Genomic DNA, 20312 nt, shown 5'->3' with positions numbered 1-20312 from the left:
TTGACTGGACAAAAAAAAAAAAGACAACAAACGGCCATATTGACACCTATGCCAATTACACGATGAACCCTTGTTATTAACCTTAGATAATGAAAGCTTTCTGGACGATATATCGTGAAGATGGAGGTTTTGCTGCTATTACACTGACAGGACTGGAAGAGCTGTACAAGCTGTTTTTTATCTGCTGATCTCACACTCATCTGGGTTCGCTGCTGCTGCTTCACTCATCCTTTGTGTCATCTCACCCTTTCTTATGAAAGAAAAACCAAGACTCCCCCACTCTCCTGTCTTCTAGGTACCATGCAGCAGGCTTGGGGCAAAGCAGAAATCTGGCCATCTTTAGTTAAAATGCGAGGGGAAAGATCTTCAAAACATACAGAAATCGAGAGTAGAAAAATTGAGCGACTACTTTTGGTCAAAAGACTTAAACATAACCTAAACGAACATGTTATCTGGTCCCTCATAACTATTTTAAACTATTTTTGCATTTCATTTGGATATTCTCCAAAACCCGACTGATAATTCTACTTGGCCAGACACTTACCAAAGAAATCGCACACAGACTCGGTGATGGTCTGCATATCACAAAGTCCACATGAGGGCAAATCTCTTACCTGGCCATCCTTGAATGATTCCAATGACTTGTTTCTTGGCAACAACTATTTATGTAAAGGCGCTATATAACAGCATGGTGAGGACTTGCTGGGAGGGGGGGTGTTATGTCAAGAGTAAAGTTCATTCTTTTAAGGGTGACAGTTTGATGAGTTTTGTCACTTTCAAGGGTGCTGCCAATACTTGACTTTTATATAGCGCATTTTGGTCACCAGCCTACCATTGACTAGCAGCTGAGTCCATTAGGTTTTGACTCTTATCTTTTCAAGCTTGGGTCTCTCCTTTATCCTTTCTAATTTAATAAATGAAAATTCATTTCATTTATATAGCGCTTTTCTCCCTATTCACTGGGAGGACTCAGGATGTAAACCCATGATCTCCTTACTGGTAGACAGCAGCGCTGCCACTGTGACCCCCAAAAAATGTCGTTCCACAAATGGATGTATACCCCCAGCTGAAGTGGTGGAGGTCACCCACCTCCTCCGAGAATAGAGACTGGCACGGCCAGCCATATTTCAGCTTTTCCCTCATACTAACGTCACCTTATCCAGTTCTGGGATTTTGAGGGTGGAGCCCATGGGGTACTAATACATGTTGAGAAAGGCGCTATATAAAAGTCTGCCAAGACAGACACTTTTGTTCATACTTCAGTTATGCTCGGTGCTTGTCCTTGGATTCATGCTGCACTTTTATATAGTGCCTTTTACAGGCAAGCTTTAACTGTGGAGGGCAGATTTTTCATCTTTAATATGAGCAATTGTCTACATATTACCGTGAAGGGCGCTATACACAAAGAAAACTGACTCCATTGTCACCCCTTTAAGAGAGATGACAGGTTATGTTAAAGGCACTATAAAGTGAGGACACACATTTTGTGTCCTATCATGCCAGTATATAAATAAACTGGACAGAGCATCCAATGGCAAATCCAAAACACCCCCTCACCCCCCCACAACGAATTCACAAACAGCCAATGCTCCTTTTAACAGCTTCTTTTATTCAAACATTAACAGGGCAAGAGACACAAAAACGGATGGGCAGACACACAGAAGAATAGCCGGTGGTCGCAGAGTTTTTAAATTGTAGATGCCTGGACAGCACGTGAATTGCAGAGTGCCAGGAAACAAGAGGGGACAAGAAATAAAAAAAAAAAGTTAAAAATATAGGGAAACACCCCAAAGTGGGCATGGTGGGTGAGTGACCAAAAGGCCCCCATCACTGAAGCTGAAATGTTACGTGAACCCGAGGCAGTGGTACCGGCAATGGAAGCAAAAACAAGCTGCGGGCCTGAGTTAGTCGGGGTCTGCTTCTCCATGTCTGGGAACACTTCACTGAAAACGCAGCCCGTCATCTTTTTCCCCGCACAGCAACCGTAGATAATGACAGACAAACACACACAAATACTGAAATTCGGTTTCGTGTTAAAAATAAATAAATAAACCTTCATTGATGCCTTGAAATCCATAAAAATAGAACTCTGTCGTTGAACTTCTACATGTGACCTTCTTACTAATCGCAACTTCATTGTTCCTGTATCCACCGATGGCACCTGATAGAAGACCCTTCAACTGAGCAGAATGTACCCCCACACCCCCCATGAAGGCGGTGCTGGTTGATCAGGCAGGATCACCAAGGATCCGTCTCTCCTTCCTATTAAATTTCCCTGAGCCACTTCAGTTCCAGCTGTCATCCACCGGCTAGATGTCCACCAATCTGCCCTGAATTATTATCAGTCATTCAAACAGGTCTCACGTTTGGGCACTGGATGGCGGATACGTGCAAAACAGTATGAAATTATTAATCAAAGTCTAGCTAAACCTTTGGAAGTCCTGGATTGGCTTGACAGGTAGGGCATGGTCGGGCGCACACCTTGACGTTTCGCTCCCCTCTCACCCACTCATCCACCTGCCACCTGTAGAAGACGATACAAGGAAAACCCTTCAAGTTGCACCTCCAACCAACCCATGAACCCAACAAAAATGTACCAAGTGTGAGTCTTTTCAAGTCATCGAAACTTCAATGTGCATCCCCGGTCGGCAGAGTCCCAAGTGAGCTCTTCGGAGAAGCTCAGCTGACAGTTCACACGGCCTGCCTGGCACACTTCATTCCTTCGTCATTCACCAATGTCCACATAATCCACGTTTCTGTGGGATCGAGTTTATGGACAATCATGAGCTCCTTGTACATACAGGGGTCAAAGGGGTTAAACGGCTGCTGGATACCAAAGGTTTTGAAGCCAGGGTGCAATTTCAGGGTCACATTCATCTTTTCCAGGCACATTCCAACATAGACGTCGTCAATTGGGAAGAGTTCAATGCTGGGCGCCATGTTGTCCAGGCCTATCACAGTTTTGCGTGACATTAGGTAACCCCCGCCACCGGCATAAGGGGGGTAGAGTTTGGGCTCATACATTTTTTTTGGGATGAAGTACTTAAGATCGGTTCTCCGGATGGGAGCAGCCTTGAAGATGACATCTCCCACAAAAAGATCTTCGTCTGGCTGGAAATCCCGAAGGAAGTCCACTATGTTGCCGGTATTGACAAAGACGTCGTCATCCCCCTTGAGCACAAACTCGGCTTGGGGGCACTCGGCGCTGAACCAGTTGAGAAAATGGATCTCCTTCAAGGTCAAGTTGAAGAAGCTATCTGCAAAGTCCCACTGAAGGATGTCCTGGAATTGCTGGCTCTCGTATGCCAGGAGTTGCTGCAAGGGTTGAGCTTTCACTCGATCTGGGGACTGGCCCAGGAGAAACACCAGTTTGACCCGCTTTCCCCCCAGGACTTGTTCTTTGCCCCAAGTGTTTCTTATTGCCACCCTCCTGTTGACGTTCACAGCCGTGGATTTAATGGCCAGCAGCAGGTGGAGGTCATCTGAGCACCTCTTGGGCTCCAGCAGAGTGGGGAAAGTCCTGCAGTTCTTGTACTTCAGGAAGACGCGGTGCACCTCGGGAAGGTCATTGGGTATCTGGGAGTCATTCAGTGGCACGCATGTAAACGTCTGGTTGCGGGGTCTCACAAAGTGAACAGACCTCTTAGGGGCTGTGTCCCAAAAGTTCAAGTTCCCAATGACGTACTTGGTCTGGAAGGATATAACGGATGGTGGGATGTCCCTTTTTATGTAGATCACACAAAGCAGGACGAACATGCAGAGGCTGTACCACACGAGTAAGGAGGAATTGATCCGCCAGGACCTCCCAAAGCCAGGCATTGTGACTCTGCAGGGGGGTAAAGAAAGAACAGAAAATTAATGAGAGAAAAGAGTAATGGCCACTGGGAGCTTGACGTACATGGGCACCAGAGAGAAGAGGGGTGGTGAAAAGGAGGAGAACGTCCTGGAAGGTGACGGGTGGACAGCAACAGGATTTACTCTCCTGTGTACATCTGAAAACAGCCACTTAGGCACCTCAGAGAGTGGGAGAGTGGCACAGTCGGCACACTCCTTACTCACATTGCTAACGACCTAAGCCAAATTGTGAACACGGACACACTGACAGAAAAAGACCCCACTGGGGAAACGGAGGGCATTCTCACCTATGCTACCTTGAGAGACTGAAAAGGTGCCACAGAGAAGGGTGGACCAGAGGACATCTACTGTGGCTTCACAAAGATTAACAACCTCTGCTGATTCAGCCATCACAGGGGACCCCTAGTCAGGAGCTCCTCGACTGGCTGCCATCGGGCATACGGATACCCCGGACAATCTGGTTCTTCAACAGCTTTTATCCAGCAGCTGTGTGAATGGCAGACATGGCACCTGCAACTCCGTTAGAGTTTCTATTTTTGCAGATCTGTATTGTTATCTTCAAACTGCTTACCCGGGCATCACACCTCGTCCATCATGGCGCCAGAGGATGGGGATGGACTGCATGCTGCTTAGCACATATAAGGAGGAACATCACCGCATACTGACAAAAATGACCCTAGAAACCCAGATGTATACTTTTAGAAGAACGATAATGACCCTAATAATAATAATAATAATAGTGAGGACCCCGCGATATACACGTGCATGTTGCGATATCGCGTCGCCCAATTTACAGCCACAGGTGAGAGTTCCAATGTCCAAGTCCGCATGCTGGCAGCATACGGCAATCAATCAGGCCAAGCGGCAATGGCGGGCATCACTCAAAAATAAGGGAGAGATATTAGAAATCGCAGTGTGGCTGCCAAATGAAGCCGGCACTTTGTCTTTTTTTATCCTAATTGCAAAATGGGTGGCAGAGGGCAGCATCATAAACGATAATAAAACACGGTGCCATTTTCGGTAGGGAAATTCCCATAAGGCCAAATAACGCAATAAAAAAAATTGCAGAAAAACAAGACAATCGACATATTGTCATGCAGGAGGACAACCCAAAGACAAAGTGAACAGATCAGTGTTGACTACAGCAAGAGCAGAAGAGCAAAACAAAACCCCTAAACTTCCAATTTTTGTTCAATAGACAAATTGTCCTGTCGTATAATTGGTGCTATAAGAACAACGATGACTTCAAATGTTCACATATCCTTTAAAATGATGGAAAGGAAGTGGCAAGCCGAGGCTAAACAACAATGCAGGGTCTGAAGGCCTACCTGAGCGACCCTGAAACAGGTGAAGATGTGTCCAGCACAAAAGAACTGTTAATATTGACTATTCAGCTACAAGTGCGATATGTTCAACAGTTGATCCAATTGTTCCAACGCATTTCAAAAGATTGTGTTGTTGGGAGATGGCAGTGCCCTCCTTCCCTTAATGCACACAGAGCACCACCATAAAAGGACAAGTGTCTCCGTGTGCGTGTGTGTATATAGATGCTATGTCTCCATTAAGGGATGGGGATTTGTTAAAGCAGTGCTAATTTAAGTAATGCACCATCTGTTGGAATGCAAAAATGCAACGCTTTTAATTACTACAGGCATTACAAAATACATTCAACAAATGGTGCATGGCAAACTATGGCCACCATGGGGTGCTCAAACTCCCCAAACACCCAACACAAGCAGGCTTGGGCACAAGCATAAAAGCATAAGAGAATTTTGATTGTGGGGAAACTCTTCCCCAAGCCTTTCCTACAACAGCCACAAGTACAGTTAAGCACAATATTTTTGTCTTCTCCCTCTTGGTCAGTGCCTCCTCAACTCAAGCTTTGCCCACCTTCCTCCCAGCTCTGGCTCATCCGAGTATGGCACGTGACTCCTTTTATCCAATCCCCAGGAGTGCTTCTTGTGATACGAGGCTGGACTCCCTAATCCCTGGTGGCCCTTACAATACCCAACATGCCATGTGGGCACCCATGCGGGGATCTGAGCCTGGGTTTGCTGCCATCTAGAACCCTGGAGGAGACGAAGCCAGGACAAAGGCAAAGGTGCTGGCCATCCCTCACAACACCGGGAGCAACTGCGGGACGTCCAGAAATCAGTTTACCCACGGTAATAAAAGTGTCTATGGTTTACATTTAATAAAGGACAAAATATGTAAAAGGTCTAAAAATAAACTCGGTCTTATCGGCCTACTCTATAAGCCTTTCTTGCACCCATTTGGGCCACGTGGATGAGGTTTGTAGCTGTAAAGCTGAAGACTGCTAAACGTTGTGTGGTGAACACATAGGAGTGAAAATAAGAAGAAACGGACGTGCACATTGAGACCCCCCAGACCAGGCTAGTGTCCCTAGACCAGGTAGTGACCACCGCATTTTCCTAGCACAACACCTCGAGTGAGCAGTTCGATACCGAGAGAGCAAGCGGCTCAGTGCTTGACAGGACGGGGTCAGGTTCGTATTAATATAACTGACCAAACGGACAAGCCACGTATGAAATAAATAAAAAAAACAAACCATGAGCGCTGTGTTGCTTATCACTTTAATTTCAACAATTCCTAGCACAGCGAGTACCTACTTCACCTACTTGGTGGGAACTTACTGAGCCATTCGCTGGCCGTTTCAAACAGTAAAAGCTCTCATTGCATACAATGACATTACAAAGCAGGAAAAACAACTCCCTGATTTAAAAAAAAAAAAAAAGTGTTGGGCAATTAAACAGAAAGCAAATAAAGGAGAAACACAAAGTGGGAGGAGCCTACGGAGGCACGAGTTACACAAGCGTCACCCATGAAGAAGTCCGCCAACCGGACATCAGCGACCAGGCTTTGATCCCCCGAATGGCGGGCTCAGGCGACACACCCTCGATTACACAACTTTTTACGCAAATTTAACACAAAATTCATTACAAAGCTAAAATAATACATATTAAGCGGTTCTACTTGGATATTTTGCATTGTCTTAAGGCCATGTCACATTAAATGACTTTTCCAGCGATTTCCACAATCCCAGCGCGCTCCAGTGAACCCGGTCACATAATGTGACATGCCCAGCGACTCAGTGTCTTGCGAGTCATTACCATAAAATCAAAGAAAAAAAGAAGAAAAAAAAAAAAAACAGGAACAACAGGCAGGGCACACTTTTAAGAGGCGCAGATGGAGAACTGAGCCGTGACGGCCGTCTGAATCTCCTGCTAAAGGAGCGCAGTGACAATCAGAGAGATCAGAAAGTGTCCGGACACTCGTAAACCGCTTCCTGAGCTAGTCCTCTAACCTTTGGAGTCCTGGTCCTCATAAAAAGGGAAAATAAAGCAAAGTTGTAAGAGCGCTGGACGAACCCCCTCGCGGAGCGGAGCGCTGTGCTGTGCTGGGGGGCTATTTGGAAGCCAAATTCAAATTCAACCAATGAGCCAAGGTTTCCGGGCTAGCAACTGAAACAGCTCCTTTATATAGCACCTTTACAGTCACATTCATCACATCCGTGCGACCCCACCCCCTTTCCGGCCACCTGCCCCTCAAAGCCATTACGTCAGGGCTGGTTGCGGATAAGCATCGCACGAAGTAAACAACCGCTCAGTTACATATTAAATATAAAAAATGATTAATTTGGAGCGGAAAATAAGGCAAGAGATAAGCCCGGCATCCTTGACAAATGGCCACCAGACCCCCCACATGTGATGTCACCTCCGACTGTCGATGAGTGGCACAGGAGGCCCACCACCACCAGTAAACTCAACGAGAGCGCCAGTCTGTATTAGTTATTTAGCTCCTTTCACGGCGTGCTCGGAAAGCAAAGAAAATGTCCAGCAGACTGAGTGACTGGAATAAACCCGGGATTGGAGAACAATAGGACGAAAGAAAAAAAAAAAAAACAAAAAAAAACGCACGTGTCCACGGGGAGAACATGCAGGCGCCGCACAAACTGCACCCGGGCTGCGATTCTAAAGAAGTTCAGTGAAGGTGGTAGGCAGAAACGTGCAACGCCCGCCAAATATATATATATATATATATATCCAATTAAAAGCAATGAATGCGGGAGGAGAGGGCGCACGGACCATCAGAGAAAGCGAAGGCCTGGAAGTTAATGTCAACACATTCTTGTCTGTTGTGATGGCGACGAGGTGAAAATTGGACGGACTCTCCGCACACGTCACAATATTAACACGAACGAGCTGATTATTAATTCAGCACCCAGCAAACGCCTAAGCGGAAACGGAGCCAGCCGCACAAACGACGGGTCCACCGACTCGCATTCCCATTGCGTAAGCTGCCCGACCTGGCGCATATTTACAAAGGCCGGAGAACATGGGATTCAAGTTTACGATTAAACCAATTTAGGTGAACATTAAAGAAGGAAGACAAACGTGCCAACACATATGAAGGTTAATGGCTGACTACTTCCTTCTCGATCTCACAGTCCTGGGCTTACGGCGCAGCAGCTGAAGAAAATGGGTAACTCCCTGCCCCTCCCCGGAATCAACAGAAAATTTACAGAGCAGTGACAGAACAGCAAGCTGCTTCTGTAAAGGTGCACCACACATCTCAAGTGATATAGCTTTAATACCAAAAGGGACTATATAAAATAAAAAAAAAAACAACACACACACATGAACAAGACCCAAAGAAACCTTCACACATCAGGGGGTTATCTGATGTGGGGTCCTACACATCATCAAGAGCTGTGCTACCATAGAAACTGTACAAGGCCTTTTGTAGGTTATGGTCCAAAGGGAACAATCAGTGACATCGTGAAAGGAGCTATATAAAATGGGGCTTAAATACAACCTCAGCCCAACAACTGCAACAGACCACCCACACAACAAAGAAGGAGTGCATGGTCTTCTCCGTAGTTCCTTGAAATCTACAAAATCACTCCAGAGTGGCCACCAGGCGTCTAGGGTGACCTTGCTTGGCAACCCAATTTCATGACTACAGTCCTTGCAGTAGCCCCCCATTCCTCATAACCCAAACAATCCCACCAGATTGCCAAAATCTAAAGCTTTATAAGTCAAACTGTCTACTGAAGGGGCATGTTTAAGATAAAGGAGACCTTAGTGTTGAGGTAAGGAAGACCCTTTTGGAGTTTTTTTTTTTTTCTGTCCACCCTGGCCATCGGACCTTACTTATTCTATGTTAATTAATGTTGACTCATGTTTATTTTTTATTGTGTCTTCTATTTTTCTATTAATTTTGTAAAGCACTTTGAGCTACATTTTTTTGTTTGAAAATGTGCTATATAAATAAATGTTGATTGATTGAAGAAGTTTGGTTGGGCCACAGTATTGTCAACCTTCCTAGAATCCACCACCAGGCTGTGCATTTTATGTGCCCCACTGGATCTGCGGCTCTCTCTTCCTGCAATTCACCTTAAAACGCGCCTTCAGCCTGAACTTTAGTCCTACCACACAGCACTGGGCTCAACACCCTCTGCTGATTTATATTATCTCACTTGGGCGACCCACCTGCTCTGGACACCACTACACTACTCTGAAATGTTAACTTTCTGGATTAGGAAGCCGAGTCTGCCAAGTCTCCATTCATTTCATCAAATGGGGCAGCCATCTGTAATAAGTGAACTTTCAGCTTCCATCACCTGCTCCACCTGTACACTATGAAAGGCGCTATATCATGGCACAGAACCCGTGTTTATCTCTGGACCGGAAAACGTATGATCAATGCTCTGGGGTCAAATATCCACCCTCACTCGTCTTTGGCTGTTGCACGACTGAATACCGATGAGCGGGTCCCGCCGGCACCGAGGGGATTATTTTCTACTACGTGGTCGGAAGGGACGAACGTGTACGAGTGAGTTAGTGCAAGTAAAGGAGCTTCTCAATAGTCCTTCGCTCCACTTCTCTCTGGTCAGTCGGCCGGTTCGGAGTATCTGCTTTCACACAATTAATAAATGAAGAAAAGCCAAGAAAAAAAAACCACACCATGTTCATCAGTTTGTTGTTGTATGATTTGTAAAAAAAAAAAGATAAAATGGGAAGAGATTTTCTTTAAGACTTCCCGAAGCCACACTGATAAAAGTTTTATTTCCCCTAAATCAGGCACGACACCCTAACCTGCGAGTCCCAGCGGGCACCAAGCATGAGCGTCTTGTATTACCATCAGCCATGGTGCGTGATCCGCACCAATATAAAACTCTTACAACTCCAGCTGTTCTCAGAAAAAGGGGCTTGGTTCACGACTTATGGGAATTGATCAATCGGGGTGAAAGGAGCTTTTCTGCCTTGGTGCCGATGAGCCAGGGAGGGCGACACCAGGCGGCAGGGAGATTCGAATTCGGGAAACAAAAAGCTGACTGTAGTGCGGAATATCAAAGGAATGGAAAACATCAAGAACCGCTTTTTGGGGCAAAACAAATAGAATTGGCATTATTTTCTATAAAGATTTTTCGGAATTTTTATTTTCTCTTTCGCCGAGCAATATCTCAATGGTCTCTTCCGAAGATAAGAAAAGAACGCCTGCCCCCCTTAACAAGTGGGGGAATCGTAATTCGTAATCCACACGCTTTCACTTACCGAATTCAGAAATCGGTCCGGCTGACTTGAAAGCTCCCTCGGTTAAGTTCTTCGTCAAGACTTGTGGGAGAAAGAAAATCAAACAAGAAGAGGAGAAGAAGACGACGACTTATGTGCGGAAAGATACGGCCACCCCGCCAGCTCTTTGACTGAGCGCATCCAGCGCGCACACTGAATACGTCTCCGGGAGAAGCAGCTGATCAAAAAGGTGCCCCAGGTTCCCGTGGCAACCATCAATAGCGTACCGAAGGGGTGGGTCCAGGAAGAGTGACGCCACGGCGCAGGCGACTCGGCTTCAAATTAAATTTAAAAGAAACTCCTAGCGCAGGCATTTAACGCTGGGAAAAGGAGGGCTTCGAAAACGCGTAGCCTTCAGGCTCAAATCAGTTCGAGGACATTGTTGAAAACACGTGTTTACGTGGAAGTGAGAAACGCTTCCCCAAGTTAAGAGTCAGGCGACAACCATTAAAAAAAAAAAAAAAAAGTTTGGTCCATGGCGTCAATTTCTTAATCCCACTGAGAGCTGGGTTCAAATCAAGGCTGGGGTGAGTCTCCACTTTTTAGCGTGTGCTTCCTCCTAATACTTCATTTAGTTGCGTATTTGGGCGACTGTTTGTTTAAAATTGGCCCTAAAATACTGTCAGCTGCTGTCGACCACCGACACTCCTGACAACAGAGCCCGACCCTGAACAGCGTTTGAAGCCTGGCGTGAAAATGGACTGCAATGGGCTACAAGACACCCTCACTGAAGTCGCCATCGAGCTTTGAGAACAGTCGGTATTTTGAACCCGCACATGTGGTACAAGTGTAATTATTTTACATACCATACATTTAGAGCGTTCTTTTCTACTTCTTGTTCAGCGCTTAGTTTCGTTTAGACACTCAGAAATGTCAGCTTCGATTTCTTTGAACTAGAGGTTTAGCTGCACGGGTGTCGCTTGGAGTTGACAATACCACCCAATTAAAAAAAAATCATTTCCTATCTTACAAGTCCAAAGACGCAACCGAGGATGCCATGCTGCTAAAGCTTCTGTTGAGCAGGGCTGTCCAAATCAAATTATGTGACCTCAAGACCACCTGGCAGGGACCCCACACTACTGCAGATCAGTGCAATCACACTACAGGAAGATGGCACACCAAACCTTAGTCAGCTGGCACAAGAAGCCAGGCTCCCTCCTTTTTTTGGACTTGTTTTTTCCAATGTGTTAAGACCTACCATGTGCTGCCACTGTTTTCTTACTCATTTTCAATGGAGGGTCTTTGATTCTCTAGATCATGTACTTCAATTCTGGAGCACAAATTGATAAAAAAAAATTGGAGAAGAAAGAATTTGGGCACTACCGAAATGACGTGATTGACAAGCAGCAGTGGGCTGCATGGGCCTCTCCAATCCAAATCGAGGGTGAATGCCAGTGAGCACCTCACATTTCCCAACAGGTTTGTTTGCCTGGTTGACCAAAACTTGCCATCTCCTCCTTTGCCTTGTTGGTCTCATGCAGAGTCTTTGGGCTGACAAAAGTCAAACACAGGCAGTCCAGTCAGTAGACCTGAATCCACATCCACTGTCTCTTTGGCGCATGTCCCACCTGTACAAACTGAGGCCTGGGAATATTCAAAATGTGCCGCACCCCACCTATGGGCTTTACAGTTGCCAAAAGAGTGAAATAAAAGAAAACGCAGCCCAACACCGGCAGCATAAAGCATCTTAGCAACCTGGAGGGGAGATGAAGACTCCGATAGCGGGCAGTCATCAAAATGACATGAAGGACAGGGGAAACACGAGGAAGAGATCAGACATGACGGAGTGGAATATGAAAAGAAAAGCATCGACTTACTGAAGTCGTATGATTAGGAATATATGGTTCATTTCTGTTTCTGGGTGGAAAAATACACATGAATTGAAATTGTTTGTTCATACGGCGTCCTCTCTGATCATCAGGTGCAAACCAGGAACCATTGGGATGCCCTGACATGAAGTCATGTGACACCACTACATATCACGTTATATATTATGCCATTATCACATCACATATCATATATAGCTTCATACTGTATATTATATTATACCATATATCACAGGATATCATATCATGTTACATATATTTATTACATTATATAATACCATCACATACAATGGTGTGAAAAACTATTTGCCCCCTTCCTGATTTCTTATTCTTTTGCATGTTTGTCACACAAAATGTTTCTGATCATCAAACACATTTAACCATTAGTCAAATATAACACAAGTAAACACAAAATGCAGTTTTTAAATGATGGTTTTTATTATTTAGGGAGAAAAAAAAAATCCAAACCTACATGTGAAAAAGTAATTGCCCCCTGAACCTAATAACTGGTTGGGCCACCCTTAGCAGCTATAACTGCAATCAAGCGTTTGCGATAACTTGCAATGAGTCTTTTACAGCGCTCTGGAGGAATTTTGGCCCACTCATCTTTGCAGAATTGTTGTAATTCAGCTCTATTTGAGGGTTTTCTAGCATGAACAGCCTTTTTAAGGTCATGCCATAGCATCTCAATTGGATTCAGGTCAGGACTTTGACTAGGCCACTCCAAAGTCTTCATTTTGTTTTTCTTCAGCCATTCAGAGGTGGATTTGCTGGTGTGTTTTGGGTCATTGTCCTGTTGCAGCACCCAAGATCGCTTCAGCTTGAGTTGACGAACAGATGGCCGGACATTCTCCTTCAGGATTTTTGGTAGACAGTAGAATTCATGGTTCCATCTATCACAGCAAGCCTTCCAGGTCCTGAAGCAGCAAAACAACCCCAGACCATCACACTACCACCACCATATTTTACTGTTGGTATGATGTTCTTTTCTGAAATGCTGTGTTCCTTTAACGCCAGATGTAACGGGACATTTACCTTCCAAAAAGTTCAAGTTTTGTCTCATCAGTCCACAAGGTATTTTCCCAAAAGTCTTGGCAATCATTGAGATGTTTCTTAGCCCTAATGTTCTTTTTGCTTAACAGTGGTTTGCGTCTTGGAAATCTGCCATGCAGGCCGTTTTTGCCCAGTCTCTTTCTTATGGTGGAGTCGTGAACACTGACCTTAATTGAGGCAAGTGAGGCCTGCAGTTCTTTAGACGTTGTTCTGGGGTCTTTTGTGACCTCTCGGATGAGTCGTCTCTGCACTCTTGGGGTAATTTTGGTCGGCCAGCCACTCCTGGGAAGGTTCACCACTGTTCCATGTTTTTGCCATTTGTGGATAATGGCTCTCACTGTGGTTCGGTGGAGTCCCAAAGCTTTAGAAATGGCTTTATAACCTTTACCAGACTGATAGATTTCAATTACTTCTGTTCTCATTTGTTCCTGAATTTCTTTGGATCTTGGCATGATGTCTAGCTTTTGAGGTGCTGTTGGTCTACTTCTCTGTGTCAGGCAGCTCCTATTTAAGTGATTTCTTGATTGAAACAGGTGTGGCAGTAATCAGGCCTGGGGGTGGCTACGGAAATTGAACTCAGGTGTGATACACCACAGTTAGGTTATTTTTTAACAAGGGGGCAATTACTTTTTCACACAGGGCCATGTAGGTTTGGATTTTTTTCTCCCTAAATAATAAAACCATCATTTAAAAACTGCATTTTGTGTTTACTTGTGTTATATTTGACTAATGGTTAAATGTGTTTGATGATCAGAAACATTTTGTGTGACAAACATGCAAAAGAAATCAGGAAGGGGGCAAATAGTTTTTCACACCACTGTAACACCATATCATACAACAACATATATTATATCATATTACTAGTCAAGTTAGGTAGCATTCACTGGTACAGCGTGTTGCCTCACCCACTACAATGCGAAACAACTCGGGATTCTGGTTTGCAACCCCCCAGGCAGAAACTCAGTCCAGTACCACCCTGCGGAAATGACCTCCTGTCTGCCACAGCCTAGTGTTACCTGGGTGACTCCTTGGCCTGGTGCAGCCACCCGGGTCCCCAACAAGGAGGATCTTACAAGACAGATCACCCTCGGGGAAACACGCCACATGGCTGTAGTGCCATAACTGACACTCCCTCACAATGCAGGTCATGTGCCTCATTCGGGACTCCATGAGCAACACAAAGTCAAACCAACGGTACCCAAGGATTTTTCAGAGAGACACAGTACCAAAGGAGTCCAGTCTTCATCTCAGGTCATTGGATAGCGTCCATGTCTCATAACCATATAATAAGACAGAAAGCACCAGGACTCTAAAGACTTGGACCTTTGTCCTTTTGCATAGATATCGAGGGCGCCATACACCCCTTTCCAGCAACCTCATGACCCCCCATGCTCTCCCAATCCGTCTACTGACTTCATAGGAAGAGTCACCAGAGACACAAATGTCACTGCCAAGGTAAGTAAACCTCTCAACAAGGTCAACACTCTCTCCGCAGACAGACATACTGCTGATGTCCATGCCCAAGAGGTCATTAAAGGCCTGGATGTTGGTTTTTATCAGGACACTCGCAAACCCAGACACTCAGACGCCTCACTCAGTCTCTCGAGCACCCTGATCAGAGCCTCCATTGACTCCACGAAGATCACAGCATCGTCAGCAAAGTCAAGATCCATGAACCTTTCTTCACCAACAGACGCCCCACAGCCGCTGGACCCCACGACCTTGCTGAACACCCAGTCCATACAAGCATTGAACAGAGTAGGAGCAGAACACACTGCTGACAAACCCCAGAATCAACTGAGAAAAACACAGAGGTCCTGCCTCCACTCTGCACAGCACTCACAGTACCAGTGTACAAGCCGGCCATGATATCCAGCAACCTCGAGGGGATCCTGCCAACCCTTAGGATGTCCCACAGGGCAGCTTGATCAACTGAGTCGAACGCTTTGTGAAAAACATACTACATGTCACATTATATACCACATCACATATTATATCATCTATCACATAATATATTATATTTAGCATCACATCTCATCATAAATCTCATTATATAATGCCATATATCACATGACATCATACTGTATCATATAATACATCACATCATATCACATTGGGTCACATATTACATATTATATCACCGCATATCATGTACTTTCTGCATACGTCTATCGATTTTCCAAACCCGCTTCTACAGAACAGGCTCCCGGAGAGATGGTTCCTCAGAAACATCAGACACAAGGCAGAACCCCCACTGGCAGGGCGCCTGGCTGTAGTTGAGTTTTCAGATCAAAGCCGCTTTGATAACGAACATGGTCTACTGTATGTATACTACCTGATATGATATTTAATCGCCATCTCATGTCTCCAGTTTTAAAGATGCGATGGCCAACGCCTAACTTGGGTCACACTGCAGGGACAGACTTAGGACCTCTAATGTGCTGATGACGGAGGAAATGTTACAAAATAAATAAAACAAATCTTTCAATTCTTTTTTAATACGAAATCGTAAGAAGTAAGCCTGCTCTTTTTATATGTTTAACTACAGCTGAAGTGTAAAAAAAAAAAAGAATTAACACTGACGAGAAGGAATCAACTATTTAGAGTTAAAAGCGTTAAATCACGGAACGAGATCCGCATCTGAAAAGCTCGCTTCTGAGTGGAGGGCGTTATTTATTTATTTTTTGACTTGAGAGCTGGGCGAGCCATTCAAAAAAACAGTCTATTCAGATTTAGTGGGGTCCCCATGACGACCTGCGCCCACCGTCTCTGTCTGTCACGCACCTGTCGCTATTGTGACGATTCACTCGACCCTCCTGCAGACCCCCGCACGTTTGCCCAGTTCTGCAGCAGCCATCAGGAAGTTCGGTTTCACGATCGCTCGAGGGGAGGGGGAAGGTGGGGTGGGGTTGGTGGCTCAGCCGGTAAGGGCAGGCGCCGGTTGGCGTGACGCTCAGCTTAAGAATGTGCATTTTAAGTTTTGATTTCCTGGTTAACCCAATGTTACAGAAAAAAGAGTTAAGCAGGTAGATGAAAAAAAGCAATAAAGAACAAAAGTCCCGACCCTTCGGCTGAGGTGTGAAGGCGGATTTCTGTCCATTATGTATGCTTGTGGGACAATAATAGAAAGAAAGAAAGAAAGAAAGAAAGAAAGAAAGAAAGAAAGAAAGACCACGGCTGGACGGGGCGCCCCTCACGCACACTATCACGAGTGACACACGCCTGGCCGGATACCCAGGAGGAGCCTGCGCAGTCGCTCGCTGCCTTTGCCAGTGGGCACCACGACTTGTTAAAGCCCATTGCGGCACTTTTTGTGTGATTTTGGGCTATACAAAAATAAATTGCATTGTATTGTATTATTGTTCTCAGGTGGTCTCTAGCGGTACACGAAGTACACAGAGGAGCGTCTACCGTGTTCTTAGAAAACACAGAGACCGCCATAAGTGGCGTGTTTCGAAACTTTTCATTTTGTTCATTTTAAAACCCTTTATATGTACGTTGGAAATTACCAGCTGTCGCTGCAGCCCCTCATGGCAAAGAGAAAAATCTGCCATAAAGGGAGAATAAACGGATCCGGGATTGATGCAGCGCTCTCGTGGTCAGAGAATGAGCGAGTCAGGGGATACAGCGTGGAAAAGCAACTCCGGTTTAGTTTTGGGAATCCGTCAAACATGCACTGCGGGCTACGGGACCACCCAACACATCTTCTCAGATATTACACTTCCGTTTCAAAAATGGCACCAAACACTTCTGCATTTTTAAAAAATGCAGATATTTTGGTTAGACTCTAAAACTGAAAATAGAAGAAAAGGATGTGGGTCGGCATTACAGTGTATTTTGTAACCATCCAGCTTGGCTGGGGGTGGGGTATTTGGGTCATGTAGCTGGGCTAAGCCCACCCAAGTATTACGCTGAGCCCCACACATGCTGTCAGATATATTGTTAGTTGTTGGATTTTATGACACCCACTTCAGCCATTCTGGTCTGTAGCCAGGACTCTGTCTATCCCTTATAAAGTGCCATTTATGTATGTGCCTGATCATACAAACCCATTTATTTTTTATCTATGTACCTAAAAGAAAGAAAGATAGATAGATAGATAGATAGATAGGAAAGGCACTATATAAAGGTTTTATCTATCTTTCAACCCATCATACTGTCATTTTCCTTTCTTTCCTTCTCTACCAGAGGTAACCTTCACATATTCACCTCTTTTTGCATTTCCAAATTGGTTACTAAGCTAATTTAAGGGTCAAAGATTTTTTTGCTCTTGCACTTCCTCATACTTTTAACGTTCAGCCTTTAGAAATTCTCAAGAGGGGAATTGTAAAAGGCCTGTGCTGATACAGCTTTAGTTCTCATTATTAGGAAACACAACATTTTTCAATGAGGAGTTCGGGTCCCTCAGTTATTCAAACCATCCTCTCTTGAAGAAGAACCACATAAGGGTGGCAGCCTATGGTCACACCGGTCCAAAACGTAAAGTACTTTCCCTACAACATTGCTTAATACATTGTAGTCAATGAATGGGGTGTTCTCAGCATGGGACTCCAAGTCTTCTTACATTTGTCTAGACTTTGTCAAGGTTTAAACTGGATGTGTGGTGGCAGCATGGGGCGTGGTGAAGATCGCTGCATCTTCAGATCAGTCAACAGGGACATTTCATTTGATATTGTTGCAGGCCTGGAGGTGTAGAGGTTTGTGTTTCATGGACCGGAGCTCGATTCCCAAACACAGAGTCTCTTGGGTTTCTCCTCTCCCTTCCCACACCGGCACTCAGATTGCATGCTGACCTGTAACTGAATATTGTATTTTTGCCTTGTACCCAGTGAGACAAACTTCCCGAACAAATGGCTGACTTGGGTTTTCTTCCATTTCCATGTCACACCCCAACACAAAACACTACAATAATTTGTTAAAACCAGAAGATGTACATCAAGGATTTAGACAGCAGACCTTTGGGTGTCTTTAGTGAACGTATCCACAAGGCATTTTAAAACAATAGGGAATCTAATATCACAATCTCGTCTTTGTATTCAAGTTACAATACAGCGCTGTGTTCTTTTGCCACCTCTTGATCTGGTGTCCTATAACCCCTTCAAATGGTTCCCTTCCTCATGACTTCAGCACACAAGTGAAAAGGTGGCCAAACCTTCTTTATTTGTCATCCCTCCAACCAGGACACCATTCCCACCACAATCAATGACGCAGCCTCAGCACATTTAATATGTTTCATTTGAGGCGATGACGTTGAAAGATATATGAGCCTATCCATCATCAACTTACCTTTGAGAAGATGAAAAAAGTGGGTCAAGGGGCAAAGCCACCATACTCTTCTCTCTTTCAGGGAGATGGCATGAAACAGTATGGAGCAGTAGGACCACAAAATCTTGGCATCGGAAGTCATGATGGGGAGCAAAAATAAAGACTACAGAGAGAAGGAGAACACGTCAATAGGTTGAGACCCAAACACTGCCAGCCTCTGCTATAATGCAAGTCGGCCATGAAATGGAACACACAAGCCTCATGGGAAATAAATGTCATAGAATTTGAGGAAGATCTGACCTTTAAAGTCACTTTACTTGCCCTTATTAAATAACCGGTGGCAACATTTTGGACAAAGCCTATTATGTTTGGTGAAACGCGAGCGAGCGTCACTCCTTCAAAAGTGGTGCACCACAAAGGACGAGGTGACGAGCCTTTAGTGAAGGGTTAGATGTTTGTGGCAGGTTGGCCTGGTAATCCTCTTGGGCAGGGGGCCCTTGAAGGTGGGGAGTACACATCCAGATCATGGCTTTAAAAATACCGACTGGTCCAACTCCTTTTCCAGAATCCTTGAAGCAACCAGCATGTTTGGACAAAATAAAACTTGAGTGGTGCGGTGCTAAACATGAGAACGGCCGTGACGAGGACAGCCGACAAGCTCGCCAGGCCTGTTCAAGTAGATATTTGCTCCTCTCATACTCTTTACGTAAGATAGGTACTCTCAAATAGCATCAAGTCAAGAGCTGAAGGTTCCTGAAGCCCACCACACTGCTTGGTCGTTTACTCCATTTGTGTGAAGGTCTTGGTACTCCAAACATCAGGGTGCTATATATCCTAACAACTAGTTAAGCCTTCTTGATCACTTCTGTCCACTGTATGGGTATTGATGAGTCCACTAGGACCCCTGGGCCCTTCTCACAGGGTGGGCTTTCCATAGTGTTGAGGAGCACTTTATGAGAATAATTTAATTCAGTTCATGGTTTTGATTTGCATTGACAAAGCTCATTTCTAACATCCTCATTTTGTTATATGCAGTGCTTCACGTGGTGTCCATATGTCACACTGTTGGTGTCACAGGATAAAACGTTAGGGTGACTTTCATATCTCTCTCTCTCTCTCTCTAGAGATTTATTTACTTAGCGGATGCTTTTATGTAAAGTAACTTATAAAAAAGAGGTCCACATAACAGAGTGAACAAAGTGGGAACAAAGGTGACAGCACAAAGTGACAAAAATGATCAGCACAAAGGGAAGAGCTCAGACCAAAATACATGAGTTACGACTGATTGGTTATAAAAACCTCACAGCTCAGAAATTTACCAAACGAGCAAGGTCTACAAAAGCTTCTTCAACACATTGAGGGGTCAGAATTCCGAATGGAGAGGGGCAGCTTGCTATAGGGGCGACACATGAAGAGTTTAGAATTTACCCCCAAATTTGTATAACCAGGAAGTGCTCGGTGTTGGCTTTTAAATGTCATGGCGGTGACGTCACACACCACCCACATCCCAGGGGTTTCCAAAGCAGTGCCATGACTACCACCACACAAAATGATAAAACAAAATGGCGTCTGAAAAGGCGTAATGAAATTCCAACCATATTGAATATTATTCCCTATGCAAATTAAATGGAATTCTCATTGCAAAAAAAAAAAAGCGTGAATGATTAAATAAAGTGAACAATTAAAAATAAAATAGAAAATGAGATCACGACATTAC

At 44.8% G+C, this 20312-nt stretch overlaps 1 protein-coding gene across 1 annotated transcript; it reads right to left on the bottom strand.

The window, feature by feature from the left end:
• Positions 1-1588: 1588 nt before the first annotated feature.
• On the bottom strand, positions 1589-16194 carry LOC120540834 (N-acetyllactosaminide beta-1,3-N-acetylglucosaminyltransferase 4-like). The gene is made up of 2 exons (XM_039771917.1): positions 16115-16194; positions 1589-3826 (listed from the first exon to the last, which is right to left on the bottom strand). The coding sequence occupies exon 2, from the start codon at positions 3817-3819 to the stop codon at positions 2692-2694; it is 1128 nt and encodes a 375-aa protein (XP_039627851.1). The 5' UTR covers positions 3820-3826; positions 16115-16194; the 3' UTR covers positions 1589-2691.
• Between the last annotated feature and the right edge of the window lie 4118 nt (positions 16195-20312).

The sequence above is a fragment of the Polypterus senegalus genome, chromosome 12 (genome assembly GCF_016835505.1).
Source record: "Polypterus senegalus isolate Bchr_013 chromosome 12, ASM1683550v1, whole genome shotgun sequence".
In the NCBI taxonomy this organism is placed as follows: domain Eukaryota; kingdom Metazoa; phylum Chordata; class Cladistia; order Polypteriformes; family Polypteridae; genus Polypterus; species Polypterus senegalus.
The sequence above is the reverse complement of the archived record's forward strand: the minus strand, read 5'-3'. Positions and strand labels throughout refer to the sequence as shown.

Coding starts and splice junctions, on each gene's coding strand:
- LOC120540834 (XM_039771917.1), bottom strand. CDS start 3,819: ATGCCTGGCTTTGGGAGGTCCTGGCGGATCAATTCCTCCTTACTCGTG.